General features: G+C 47.4%; 1 protein-coding gene across 2 annotated transcripts in view; it reads left to right on the forward strand.

Moving 5' to 3' along the window:
* Positions 1–11,782, forward strand: part of LOC310777095 (beta-galactosidase-1-like protein 2) — a gene marked incomplete at its 5' end in the record, with an annotated part of 41,056 nt that extends 29,274 nt beyond the window's left edge. For both annotated transcript variants that reach the window (XM_083637361.1, XM_083637360.1), the window contains 10 exons: positions 6,981–7,118; positions 7,947–8,027; positions 8,163–8,269; positions 8,420–8,566; positions 9,165–9,236; positions 9,556–9,634; positions 9,740–9,827; positions 9,915–10,026; positions 10,921–11,037; positions 11,653–11,782. In XM_083637361.1, the coding sequence (XP_083493487.1) occupies positions 6,981–7,118; positions 7,947–8,027; positions 8,163–8,269; positions 8,420–8,566; positions 9,165–9,236; positions 9,556–9,634; positions 9,740–9,827; positions 9,915–10,026; positions 10,921–11,037; positions 11,653–11,739 (1,028 nt within the window). In that variant the 3' untranslated portion in view covers positions 11,740–11,782. The remainder of the gene's footprint in view (positions 1–6,980; positions 7,119–7,946; positions 8,028–8,162; positions 8,270–8,419; positions 8,567–9,164; positions 9,237–9,555; positions 9,635–9,739; positions 9,828–9,914; positions 10,027–10,920; positions 11,038–11,652) is intronic.
* Positions 11,783–12,951: the final 1,169 nt, after the last annotated feature.

A 12,951-nucleotide genomic window follows, 5' to 3' on the forward strand; every position in this document is an offset into this window, starting at 1 on the left:
ATCGATCGCTGTGTAGAGATGACATTTATGTTGCTCTGTTGGTGCTTATCAGCACAGGGTTATCCTTGGTCGTGAATATTGGCCCCGGTTACCCCAAGATGAAGCTGAGATCTGGAATGCTATTGGTTAGGGTTGAACAAACTGATATACAGTATGTGCTGATATTTTCCTTGTATTACATATCACTGATAAGATAGAGCTTCTTCCCTGACCACAGCTACATAAGAAAGAACAGTCTGTACAACCTGCAGTTTTCTTTGGACATTTTATTTATTCATTGAATTGTTCAATAGGTTTTTGGTAAATGACTTCTTCATTTAAAGGCAGCATTGTATCCCAGAGTTTTCCCTGCTTCTGCTTAAGATTGATCAAATTCAAAGATATTGAATATTCGTGTAAAAGACCAGCTATCCACAGCTTCAATTCACTCCAAAAATATCCAGATTGGATATCTTATCAGATATCCAGATCAGCCTTCAAAATACGACAATGGTCAAACCATACTACTGGTAACCCTATTAAACCCCTGTCCAGTCAGAAAGAGCAGCCACTGAAAACTGGTCTTCTCAAGTATTGCTTGAGGGACCAGTGCTGACCGTGGGTAGCTACTGGGACGTAAGTTGGGGCTTGGCCAGCCCCGGCTGGGTCACCTGGGCGAGGGTGTATGATGTTGCGAGACCCGAAACATCCTATGACCCCAGGGTACATCACTGAGGATACGTCCCAGTTATGCATCCATGCGATGTTTTTTCTTTCTTTATTAGTTAGCCTGGCCTAGCCAGTGACTCATAGGAATAGACTACGTGACAACCAGGAAAGACTGGTGACTACTGGAGAGTCAGTTGACAGCCGGAACAGGGACGGCACCCGGGTAGCAGTATGGGTTAGCTCCCCAGCCTGCGTCTTCCGTGAGGAAGAAGCCCAAAAACCCACGAGAGGCCTTTTAGGAGGGCCATTCAAGCCGCAAGTGGAGACTGCAGTGCCACCAAGTACTGGTACTGCATGGTGTCCACTAAGATACCATCACCTCGGAATGAGATGTTTGGAGCGGGGGACTCTGGTGCAGCGCACAGGTCGTAGACCTGGTGAGACGAGGGAGGAACCCGGCCGGGTGGCAACCCACAGAGCCCGGTCCCTCTACGTACCAGAGCCCTCTCCCTCCCCCGGTCCCGGCAGAGTAGTTCCGGAGCAGCGTATTGAGTGGCCCTGACCGCATGACCACCTTCGACCCTCCCTATAGGGCTGACCGTGGGTAGCTACTGGGACGTAAGTTGGGGCTTGGCCAGCCCCGGCTGGGTCACCTGGGCGAGGGTGTATGATGTTGCGAGACCCGAAACATCCTATGACCCCAGGGTACATCACTGAGGATACGTCCCAGTTATGCATCCATGCGATGTTTTTTCTTTCTTTATTAGTTAGCCTGGCCTAGCCAGTGACTCATAGGAATAGACTACGTGACAACCAGGAAAGACTGGTGACTACTGGAGAGTCAGTTGACAGCCGGAACAGGGACGGCACCCGGGTAGCAGTATGGGTTAGCTCCCCAGCCTGCGTCTTCCGTGAGGAAGAAGCCCAAAAACCCACGAGAGGCCTTTTAGGAGGGCCATTCAAGCCGCAAGTGGAGACTGCAGTGCCACCAAGTACTGGTACTGCATGGTGTCCACTAAGATACCATCACCTCGGAATGAGATGTTTGGAGCGGGGGACTCTGGTGCAGCGCACAGGTCATAGACCTGGTGAGACGAGGGAGGAACCCGGCCGGGTGGCAACCCACAGAGCCCGGTCCCTCTACGTACCAGAGCCCTCTCCCTCCCCCGGTCCCGGCAGAGTAGTTCCGGAGCAGCGTATTGAGTGGCCCTGACCGCATGACCACCTTCGACCCTCCCTATAGGGCTGACCGTGGGTAGCTACTGGGACGTAAGTTGGGGCTTGGCCAGCCCCGGCTGGGTCACCTGGGCGAGGGTGTATGATGTTGCGAGACCCGAAACATCCTATGACCCCAGGGTACATCACTGAGGATACGTCCCAGTTATGCATCCATGCGATGTTTTTTCTTTCTTTATTAGTTAGCCTGGCCTAGCCAGTGACTCATAGGAATAGACTACGTGACAACCAGGAAAGACTGGTGACTACTGGAGAGTCAGTTGACAGCCGGAACAGGGACGGCACCCGGGTAGCAGTATGGGTTAGCTCCCCAGCCTGCGTCTTCCGTGAGGAAGAAGCCCAAAAACCCACGAGAGGCCTTTTAGGAGGGCCATTCAAGCCGCAAGTGGAGACTGCAGTGCCACCAAGTACTGGTACTGCATGGTGTCCACTAAGATACCATCACCTCGGAATGAGATGTTTGGAGCGGGGGACTCTGGTGCAGCGCACAGGTCGTAGACCTGGTGAGACGAGGGAGGAACCCGGCCGGGTGGCAACCCACAGAGCCCGGTCCCTCTACGTACCAGAGCCCTCTCCCTCCCCCGGTCCCGGCAGAGTAGTTCCGGAGCAGCGTATTGAGTGGCCCTGACCGCATGACCACCTTCGACCCTCCCTATAGGGCTGACCGTGGGTAGCTACTGGGACGTAAGTTGGGGCTTGGCCAGCCCCGGCTGGGTCACCTGGGCGAGGGTGTATGATGTTGCGAGACCCGAAACATCCTATGACCCCAGGGTACATCACTGAGGATACGTCCCAGTTATGCATCCATGCGATGTTTTTTCTTTCTTTATTAGTTAGCCTGGCCTAGCCAGTGACTCATAGGAATAGACTACGTGACAACCAGGAAAGACTGGTGACTACTGGAGAGTCAGTTGACAGCCGGAACAGGGACGGCACCCGGGTAGCAGTATGGGTTAGCTCCCCAGCCTGCGTCTTCCGTGAGGAAGAAGCCCAAAAACCCACGAGAGGCCTTTTAGGAGGGCCATTCAAGCCGCAAGTGGAGACTGCAGTGCCACCAAGTACTGGTACTGCATGGTGTCCACTAAGATACCATCACCTCGGAATGAGATGTTTGGAGCGGGGGACTCTGGTGCAGCGCACAGGTCGTAGACCTGGTGAGACGAGGGAGGAACCCGGCCGGGTGGCAACCCACAGAGCCCGGTCCCTCTACGTACCAGAGCCCTCTCCCTCCCCCGGTCCCGGCAGAGTAGTTCCGGAGCAGCGTATTGAGTGGCCCTGACCGCATGACCACCTTCGACCCTCCCTATAGGGCTGACCGTGGGTAGCTACTGGGATGTAAGTTGGGGCTTGGCCAGCCCCGGCTGGGTCACCTGGGCGAGGGTGTATGATGTTGCGAGACCCGAAACATCCTATGACCCCAGGGTACATCACTGAGGATACGTCCCAGTTATGCATCCATGCGATGTTTTTTCTTTCTTTATTAGTTAGCCTGGCCTAGCCAGTGACTCATAGGAATAGACTACGTGACAACCAGGAAAGACTGGTGACTACTGGAGAGTCAGTTGACAGCCGGAACAGGGACGGCACCCGGGTAGCAGTATGGGTTAGCTCCCCAGCCTGCGTCTTCCGTGAGGAAGAAGCCCAAAAACCCACGAGAGGCCTTTTAGGAGGGCCATTCAAGCCGCAAGTGGAGACTGCAGTGCCACCAAGTACTGGTACTGCATGGTGTCCACTAAGATACCATCACCTCGGAATGAGATGTTTGGAGCGGGGGACTCTGGTGCAGCGCACAGGTCGTAGACCTGGTGAGACGAGGGAGGAACCCGGCCGGGTGGCAACCCACAGAGCCCGGTCCCTCTACGTACCAGAGCCCTCTCCCTCCCCCGGTCCCGGCAGAGTAGTTCCGGAGCAGCGTATTGAGTGGCCCTGACCGCATGACCACCTTCGACCCTCCCTATAGGGCTGACCGTGGGTAGCTACTGGGACGTAAGTTGGGGCTTGGCCAGCCCCGGCTGGGTCACCTGGGCGAGGGTGTATGATGTTGCGAGACCCGAAACATCCTATGACCCCAGGGTACATCACTGAGGATACGTCCCAGTTATGCATCCATGCAATGTTTTTTCTTTCTTTATTAGCTTCTTGTCACGTATTTCACGCTGAATGACACCCCTCTAATTGCTCTCATCATCTAATTGCAAGAATCATCATCATCAGTATATAAAAGGGAGCTCGTGCTCTGTCTGTTTCTCTGTCCCACTGTCATCAATTCTCTCCCACACACACAAGGCCATAGTTCAGTGATGATGTCACTGATGACATCACTGATGATGTCATCAATGATGTCATCAGTGATGTCATACATAGTCACTGCGACATCATTGTGTGACACACACACACACACACACACACACACGAGAGCGACTGAGGGAGAGGGAGAGAGAGGGGGGAGAGGGAGAGGGGGAGAGGGAGAGAGACTGAGGGAGAGGGAGAGAGAGAGGGGGGAGAGAGAGAGGGAGACTGAGGGAGAGAGAGGCAGACATTGTGCGTGCGCCAGTAGGGCAGGCGAGGGTAGGCAACAGCCGAGATGCGGGCTCGGCCGCACAGCGTATGCGAGCTGCAGGACGGGCGAGCCTAGGAAACGAGCACGCGAGATGCCTAGTATTGTAAAGGCACCAAAGCTCTGACCTTTGCACTATTGTTTGGGTGATTTTCACTTACTCGATTTCTAGGCTCGCCCGCTCAGTGGGCTTGCTAGCTCGGCCGCTGCGTGGCCTCGCCTGTCCTGCAGCTCGCAATCGCAGGTTGCCCGCAGCAACATCATTGGGATTTATGACATCATTGATGATGTCACAGTGGGATTTATTACATCACTGATGATGTCAGTGGGATTTATGAGATCACAGTGGGACAGAGAAACAAACAGATAGAGCCCTAGCTCCCATTTATATACTGATGATGATGATGATGATTTTACAGTTGCTCTCATTAGAAGTTGCTTTAAGTGGCCCGCCATGAATTTAGCAAAACAAGTGCTTTTTTGCCGGTGAAGCTGTTTTTTGTTTGTTTCCACCCCCGTTTTTCCATTTTAAAGTTTGAAACGGAAAAACGGAAACGGAAAAACTTTTTTTCCCATTTCGTTTTGTCCGTGTAAAACCATTGAAAATGGGTTACCCTGACCTGGTCTATTTATTTATTATTATTTTATTTTTTTACATTTTTAATACTGAATGTTAGTGAAATTATCTCTGTCTTAACCTGTTGGCACAGGAAAAGATTTGAAAACATACAGAAATACCCATAGGTGGATTATGACATGATGGGCCCCTGGGCCTGGATACATAAAGGGCCCCCCTCACAGCGCACATGCGCACAATTATGGACAGAATAATAACTAAGACTCTTGGCAAAGTTTATCCATATATTGCATCGGGCGAGTGCCCGGGGGCATCAGCCAATTTGCCTTGTTGGGGGGGGGGGGGGGCACCACACATTCAAATTCAATTCTGTATAAGCTTAGTCATATTTTCTTTATATATTAGGCATACTCCGTGGCCAAAACTAATCTTCAATACTAAGAATATATGCATAATGAGAAAGAATCGTGAGTGGTGTGTTTAGGTGCAACCCCCCACCCCCCTCCATCACATTTGAATGTATCTAGTTCAAGCATTTTGTGTGGTGAGAGAAAACATGTTCACCAGAAGAACTGCTAAGAAAAGGTAGGCTGAAAACTACTTATCCAAGTGTGCTCACCACAGTCAGGCTTTTCTTAACCCTGCCTGTTACCTGTGGGTGAGAGATCTTCACAATTTAAAGATCTCTGTCTCTCACCCTGGCACTAACTGTAGACTGAGGGTGAGAGATCGTTTTCACAACTTAAAAGAGTGAAGAACGAACTGGTCGAGTTGATGCTTCTTGAAAGGTTTTCTCTTTGAACTGGACGTGCAGTTTGTGACACTTATAACAACCATAATAACGGATAGCCTATGCATTGCAATATATTCAGTTGGCCGCGCTGATCTGATGACAGTCCGAAATAATTAATTACAGAGCAGTAAGAATTTGGTGGCTTAAACAACTGAGTTGGTTAGTTTTTACACCAACTTTGCTGGCTGGCGGTGTTCGGACCTTCGAGCCAATCACAGTGCTTAAAAAAGCCAGGCCCACCCAATGGGCAAGTTTAGTCTGAGCCATGGAGCTGACCGATTGTGTTGTGAAATAATCAACAAGGATGGTTGCTGTCCATCTGATTGTGGTGGGCTGGCCTGGACTAAAGTCCAGGTTCATCCCATTGACTCAATGTGCTGCTGCTTTCACCTTCTGCAGGTCCCACTGTCACATTATCTCACCTGAAGTGACTGCTTGCTACAGTTTTTGAGCTTGCCTTTGGTGGCATGGAGCCTTCCTTGTCTGTGGTGCTGAAGTTGCATTAGATCTCTGTGTATTGTTTGTTTGAAGTCATGCTCTGTAATGGTTTGTTTGAAGTCATGCTCTGTAATGGATTGTTTGAAGTCATGCTCTGTAATGGTTTGGCATTTAGTCTTCACCTCAGCCGGTGGGCTATGGGGCCTCTGAGCTCTTGGGCCCGGTAGGCCCCTTGGGTAATACATCCTTGTGCACACTGTAAGTAGGCTATGTCTTCTCCTGCACAGTATAAGTAGGCTATATCTTCATAAGTAGGCTATGTCTTCTCCTGCACAGTATAAGTAGGCTATGTCTTCATAAGTAGGCTATGTCTTCTCCTGCACAGTATAAGTAGGCTATGTCTTCTCCTGCACAGTATAAGTAGGCTATGTCTTCATAAGTAGGCTATGTCTTCTCCTGCACAGTATAAGTAGGCTATGTCTTCTCCTGCACACTGTAAGTAGGCTATGTCTTCTCCTGCACAGTATAAGTAGGCTATGTCTTCTCCTGCACACTGTAAGTAGGCTATGTCTTCTCCTGCACAGTATAAGTAGGCTATGTCTTCTCCTGCACAGTATAAGTAGGCTATGTCTTCTCCTGCACAGTATAAGTAGGCTATGTCTTCTCCTGCACACTGTAAGTAGGCTATGTCTTCTCCTGCCCACTGTAAGTAGGATATGTCTTCTTGACAGATATGATGTCGCCTGTGAGGGAGATCCTGAGGCGAGGCATGTCCATCAACCTCTACATGTTCCATGGAGGCTCTAGCTTCGGCTTCATGAGCGGAGCTCTCGCCAATCCTTCCTACAAAGCATTAGTCCCCAGCTACGGTTAGTTCCTCTGTGTCATTTGCATCGGCCACAAACAAACTAGTGCTGTATTTGATGCAAATGCAAATTTGATTATCCATATATCTCATTTAGGCTTGTTGGGGGGGGGGGGGGGGGTCACTCAGCACACATTCAAACCACAACCTTTACACTTTGTCACATGTTCTCTATATTAGGCCTGCTCTCTGTGGGGAATGCATATGCGGCCACAATTAGTGGCTAATTTCTCATTATGGATTTCTCTTTATGGATAATAGAATATCCATAAAGAGAAAGAATTGTGATTGATGTGTAGGTCCAATTTAATTGTAGCTAAGGGTGAAAGATTTTTCACAAATCAAAAGATTGAAGAACAAACTTGTCAAGTTGATGCTTGTGGAAAGGTTTTGTTTTTGAACTGAATGCATGGTTTGTCACATTGCAATATATTCAGGGATGGACTGCACCATCTTTGGAGTTTCACACGCCCATCCCCCCCAAGAGCAAAACATAATGCATGACAGACACATCACACCCCCATCCCCCCCCAAGAGCAAAACATAATGCATGACAGACATATTCTTGACTAACCCCGGACCTCCTTATTTGCGTGACGCAGCTCGTGCGGCAGTACATTTTGAACACTGCACCAATGCGCACACAGAGAGTGCAGCTTTTCCTGCGGCAAAACCTGGAAATGCTGACTTGTGATTCAGTCTGCCCATGTGAGACTATGCAAGTACTGGATCATGATCTACTTCTCTTGTGGCCTACAGAGTGACATTACCTTTTATAGTCTGCAGGCGGCAGTGCGTGATAGGTAATCTACGTACTCTTTGTACTTTACAGATTATGATGCTCCCTTGTCTGAAGCTGGGGAATACACTCCAAAGTACCATCTCCTCAGGGATCTATTCGCTCGATACAACAGTAAGTTAAGCACTAACTATATTTAAGAATGCTACTAACAATTGATTAATTGATTGATTAATTACAACACATTTATTTGAAGAGTATACACTTGGAGTGACCTTATTGCCTGATTTCACCTTTGCCTTCTGGCAGGTGAGAGTCTCCCTGATCTGCCGGCGCTGCATTACCGAGAAGCTTATGAACCAGCTATCATGTACCAGCACCTGTCCTTGTGGGACGCCTTGAGCTTCACTGAAGAGGCGAGTGTGTGTGTAGATCTATGGCTATATGTATGTGTGTGTGTGTGCGTGTGTGTGTGTGTGTGTGTGTGTGTGTGTGTGTGTGAAAATTGATTTTTGCTTTCTCAGCAAGGAGGTCAGTATAAATAATTTCACTTTTTCCCCACGCAGCCACTGAAGTCACCCACGCCAGTAAACATGGAGAATCTACCGGTGAACAATGGGAATGGCCAGTCATACGGATACACTTTGTATGAGACCGCCATCACCAGCGGAGGCTTATTGAAATCTGGAGATAACATACGAGACCGGGCCCTGGTAAGTCATCCAAGTGTACATGATGGGGATGACCTCAGGCGCTCTCATCACAACACAGATCTGGATATGGAGTCTTATATCTTATATTGCTATGATAGTATATCTCTTAGCATAATATAGAGTGCCTAAGTCACGCCCCCTGCTGGCGGGTCCGCATGGGACCTCAGGAAGTTAATTCCCTATTCATTTCTCCACTGACGTTTAGTAAAATCCTATATTCAGCTCCAAGATGAATCGTGAGTGACCATAAAACATTGAACTCAGACGAACAAAAAAAGAAGTGAAAAAACAATTTTGGTTTTGGTCCGTGTCAAATGTTTTATGGTCACTCGCTATTCATCTTGTAGCTGGATGGCTTGGTTTGTCCAAGTCAAACTCTTTATACTGATTTTAGGAAATGTCAATGGAGAAATTAATCAGGAATTCACTTCCTGAGGTCCCATGCGGACCTGGGATGGGGCGGGGCTAGACACTATTCTCTCTCGAGATGCATTGTATTTGTAGTTGCTGAAGCTAAATGTCAGCTGTCAATGGGCAAAAGGTAAACTAGGAAGAAGTGATGACTGCGGCGATAAAGGGAGCCTGTCCTTCCCTCTAGGTGTTTGTGGACAGAAACTACATTGGACTTTTCAAGCGCCGGAACCTGGAGCTGGCGGTTCCTGACGGTAAGGTATGGCATCACGGTGGAGGATGAAGGCGAAAGCATCCAAACGAACCTCATTCTCGCCGCTATATCAATAGACCCTTCTCACGGGGGCCATTTTGTGTTGAAAAGGCAGGGTAAACACAGGTGCAAGCAAAACACTACTGAGGGTTTCAAACTTCCGTGATTGGAATTTGGAAACCCTCATTAGTGTTTTGCTTGCAGCTGTGTTCTTTCTGCCTTTTCGACACAAAATGGCCCCCGTGAAAAGGGTCTATTGTGATGGACACTGAGTACTGGCTGCCTAAATATCATCAGTGGGCATAAAAGTGATTTATCCTCCCAGGGGCGTCGGACCTTAAGCTTCCTGGTGGAGAACTGTGGCCGGGTGCACCATGGAGGAGAGCTTGACAAACAGCGAAAAGGTAATCGGCGAGACACAGTTCACCGCTGTGGCTGCTATTAAATCGCTGAGGCGCTCGGTGGTAGCAGTGGGTATAACAAGCCAATTTTGATTTGTATTCTTGCAGGTGTCGTGGGAGACATTTTATTAAACAATATTCCTCTCCGGGATTTTACAATATACAGCCTGGATATGAAACCCAGCTTTATTGATAGGTTTGTATGCTTTATTCAATTGGAAGCACTGAATATGAATTTCATTTTTCTGTTAAGCGTATCTGTGAAATGGATGCCTTATTTCAGTCTCTATCAGGCGCCCTGGAAAGGCCTCCCTCAAACTCCCAGCTTCCCGGGCTTCTTCATGGGGAGGCTGTTTGCGTACGGCTATCCCAGTGACACATTTGTGAGGCTGCCAGTGAGTGAACGCCATCTTGTGATTTTTGTGCTATAGATCTGCTGTGACGTTTGTGGAATATAGGATAACTGCACATTATATTCACCTTATCATTTGCCCATATCAGGACGCTTCTGCATGACGTCATTTTGTAATCGTTCTTCCGTTTTAGACCCGGAAGTAGATTACTCCTACCTTTATCATTTTTAGACTTTCCAAAAAGCTGTTTTCAAGCAACAACAAAAAAAGTTTAAAAAAAAGTTTAAATTTTTTCGGATGAGAACGTAACATTCCAAATATGTGACCAGTTTATCAGAATAACGCCTATTTGGACATTTTTAACGAGCAGCGAGGAGCCCTGGCTGTGTGACCGGTCGGACTAGCGTTAGCTAGTATCTGTCAACCCCTACAGTAGGCTACTGCCTGACAGTGAGAAAACACTGTCGATGTGCTTTTGTAACGTTAAATACCGACCGGGTACAGCCAACTAGCTGTACTACTACTAGCAGCAGTAACGCTATGAACATGTAACTGAAGTTGGCCACAGTGTAGCTTCTGAATGTTGCCAAACTTCATTCATAGATACGTTTTGTTTTGAAATTGGCCGCCAACTAGCGCTGAACCGGAAGAACAAATACGATAGACCCTTCTCACGGGGGCCATTTTGTGTCGAGAAGCCAGGGTAAACACAGGTGCAAGCAAAACACTAATGAGGGTTTCCAACTTCCATGATTGGAATTTGGAAACCCTCATTAGTGTTTTGCTTGCACCTGTGTTTACCCTGGCTTCTCGACACAAAATGGCCCCCGTGAGAAGGGTCTATTGCGTCTAACTCCGAAGAGAAAAAGTGGGCAGGGCTGCATAAGGTGAATATATAGGGACTGTGAAGCTGATTAGTTTCTGTTGTATCCAAAGGGCTGGGAGAAAGGTGTGGTATTCATCAATGGGCTGAATCTGGGCCGCTACTGGTCCATTGGTCCCCAGCAAACTCTCTACCTCCCTGGTCCCTTTCTCAACAGTGGAATCAACCAGGTACAAACCAGCATCTGTTAGCATCTCCTTTTTATCCATGCGTTGTAATAGACTGATTCAGCAGATTTATTTTGCTATCCACCTTATTTTTGAATGCCCCGCTGTAAAATGATTATGGGTGATTGATTATGGTTTAGAACGTGACTGATTGTTGTAGCTGGTTAATGTAGCCTACTTGGCCTGAGGGTCTACCTGCGACGCTCGTGCTCAGCGCATTTCCTCATCAAACTCTGTGAAAAAAGGTTGCTTGTCACAAAGAAATAACACTCGTTTGACAACTTATTTGAGGGAATGTAATCATGTTATGTATTACATCCGCTAACCTGTTGCTCTTTGAACTCGGGATATTTATCAGCGAGATGTTTGGCCAAGCTGGAGGTGATTGGCTCCCTTCGCCTGCAGCTTTGAAACATCGTTTACAGATGCAGACGGGCTCTTTTGTCAGCAACGTAACGGGGGGAGGGGCATGGGGCTAGGAGGATTTATACTGGAAGAAGCTCCCATATTTCACATAAGGCATCATGGCAGCTAGAAATAAGGTGGATTGGAATGTTTGAAAACACAGTAGGTAATTCCTTTTTCTCATCTTCCCTTTTCTCTGTTGACATGAATTAGATCATTGTGTTTGAGGAGCAAGAGGCTGAATACAAGATACAGTTTGAGGATACGCCTGATCTTGGCATGGCAGTAGACATCCAGTGACTGTAATTGTTGTAACTGTAGTTGTATGGACAGTGACATTTAAAAAAAAATGTAAAATCTTGTCTTCTTACTGTGTGTATCAGCTGAGTTAATATATATCATGGTCAATGAGAGTATATGGGTGCCCTGTGCCACAGCTGTGCTAGGGTGCAGCTAGAACAGGAACAACAGTATTCAGGTAATCAAGCGCATATCAGGAGTGTTAGATAAGATTGACTTTTTAAAATTTAATTAATATCAAATTGGGAGAGAGCGAACCTGAAGAAGCAACGATGCGAAACGTGTCGTTCACCCAATTTTATATTAATTAAATTTAAAATGTCAATCTAACACTCCCGGTGTGCGCTGGATTGCTTGTTCCTGAACTATGTCATGGTCAATATCTACTCGAATGTCATACTTTGATTGGATCTAGTGTCAAGTATACACACAGAGCAAAGTCACCAGCGCAGCAACATCCATGATCCATCAAGGGCAGGGACACATGATCATATGGACATACTTGCAGTTACAGTTGGTCATTACATATTGAGCAGAAACACGAAGTAAATCCTCTTGGTTCTGGATGTCCGGCTAAAGCACACATGGGCAAAATATGGATGGAATTGCATTTTTTGCATTTTCTCTCTTTTTTTTTTTATACAGTGTACCTGAATGCAACATGCAAGATACCTGCTGAATAAGTGTCCAAATGTTCATGTCATTCTGGCCAATACTCCACTTCTGTTATAACATTTCAGTCTGGAATATGGAATAGGCTATATTTCAATAATCTTTATGACTAAAAGGCTAAAAGTAATCTCATGTGTAAGAAATTACTGTTCTACAGTCATTTCTTGCGGCCCTGGGGCCTGGGGCAAAATGCGGCCCAAAAACAAATCGACCCCCAAAAACTCAATAAAACGCAGAATTATGTTAATAAATCTCATCTGCTACAGCCATTGGATTTGTATCACTATTATATCAGGAGATTAACAGGAAATGACCAATCACAACGGGAGAGAGGGTTAAAAAGGAGTGTTGGCAGGTATAATCTCCAATGTGTGGCCCTTCGCTTACTTGATGTAAGTGAGTATGGCCCTCAGGGAAAACAATTGCCCACCCCTGAGATAAAGAGTGGTATTTTCTGTATGAGGACACCTGGTTAGAACGCCACACACTAGCGTTCGATTTGTTGCTCACGTCAATACACTGCAGGATGTGTGGGATAAC

The sequence above is a fragment of the Poromitra crassiceps genome (assembly GCF_964638095.1).
Source record: "Poromitra crassiceps genome assembly, chromosome: 1".
Lineage (NCBI taxonomy): Eukaryota > Metazoa > Chordata > Actinopteri > Beryciformes > Melamphaidae > Poromitra > Poromitra crassiceps.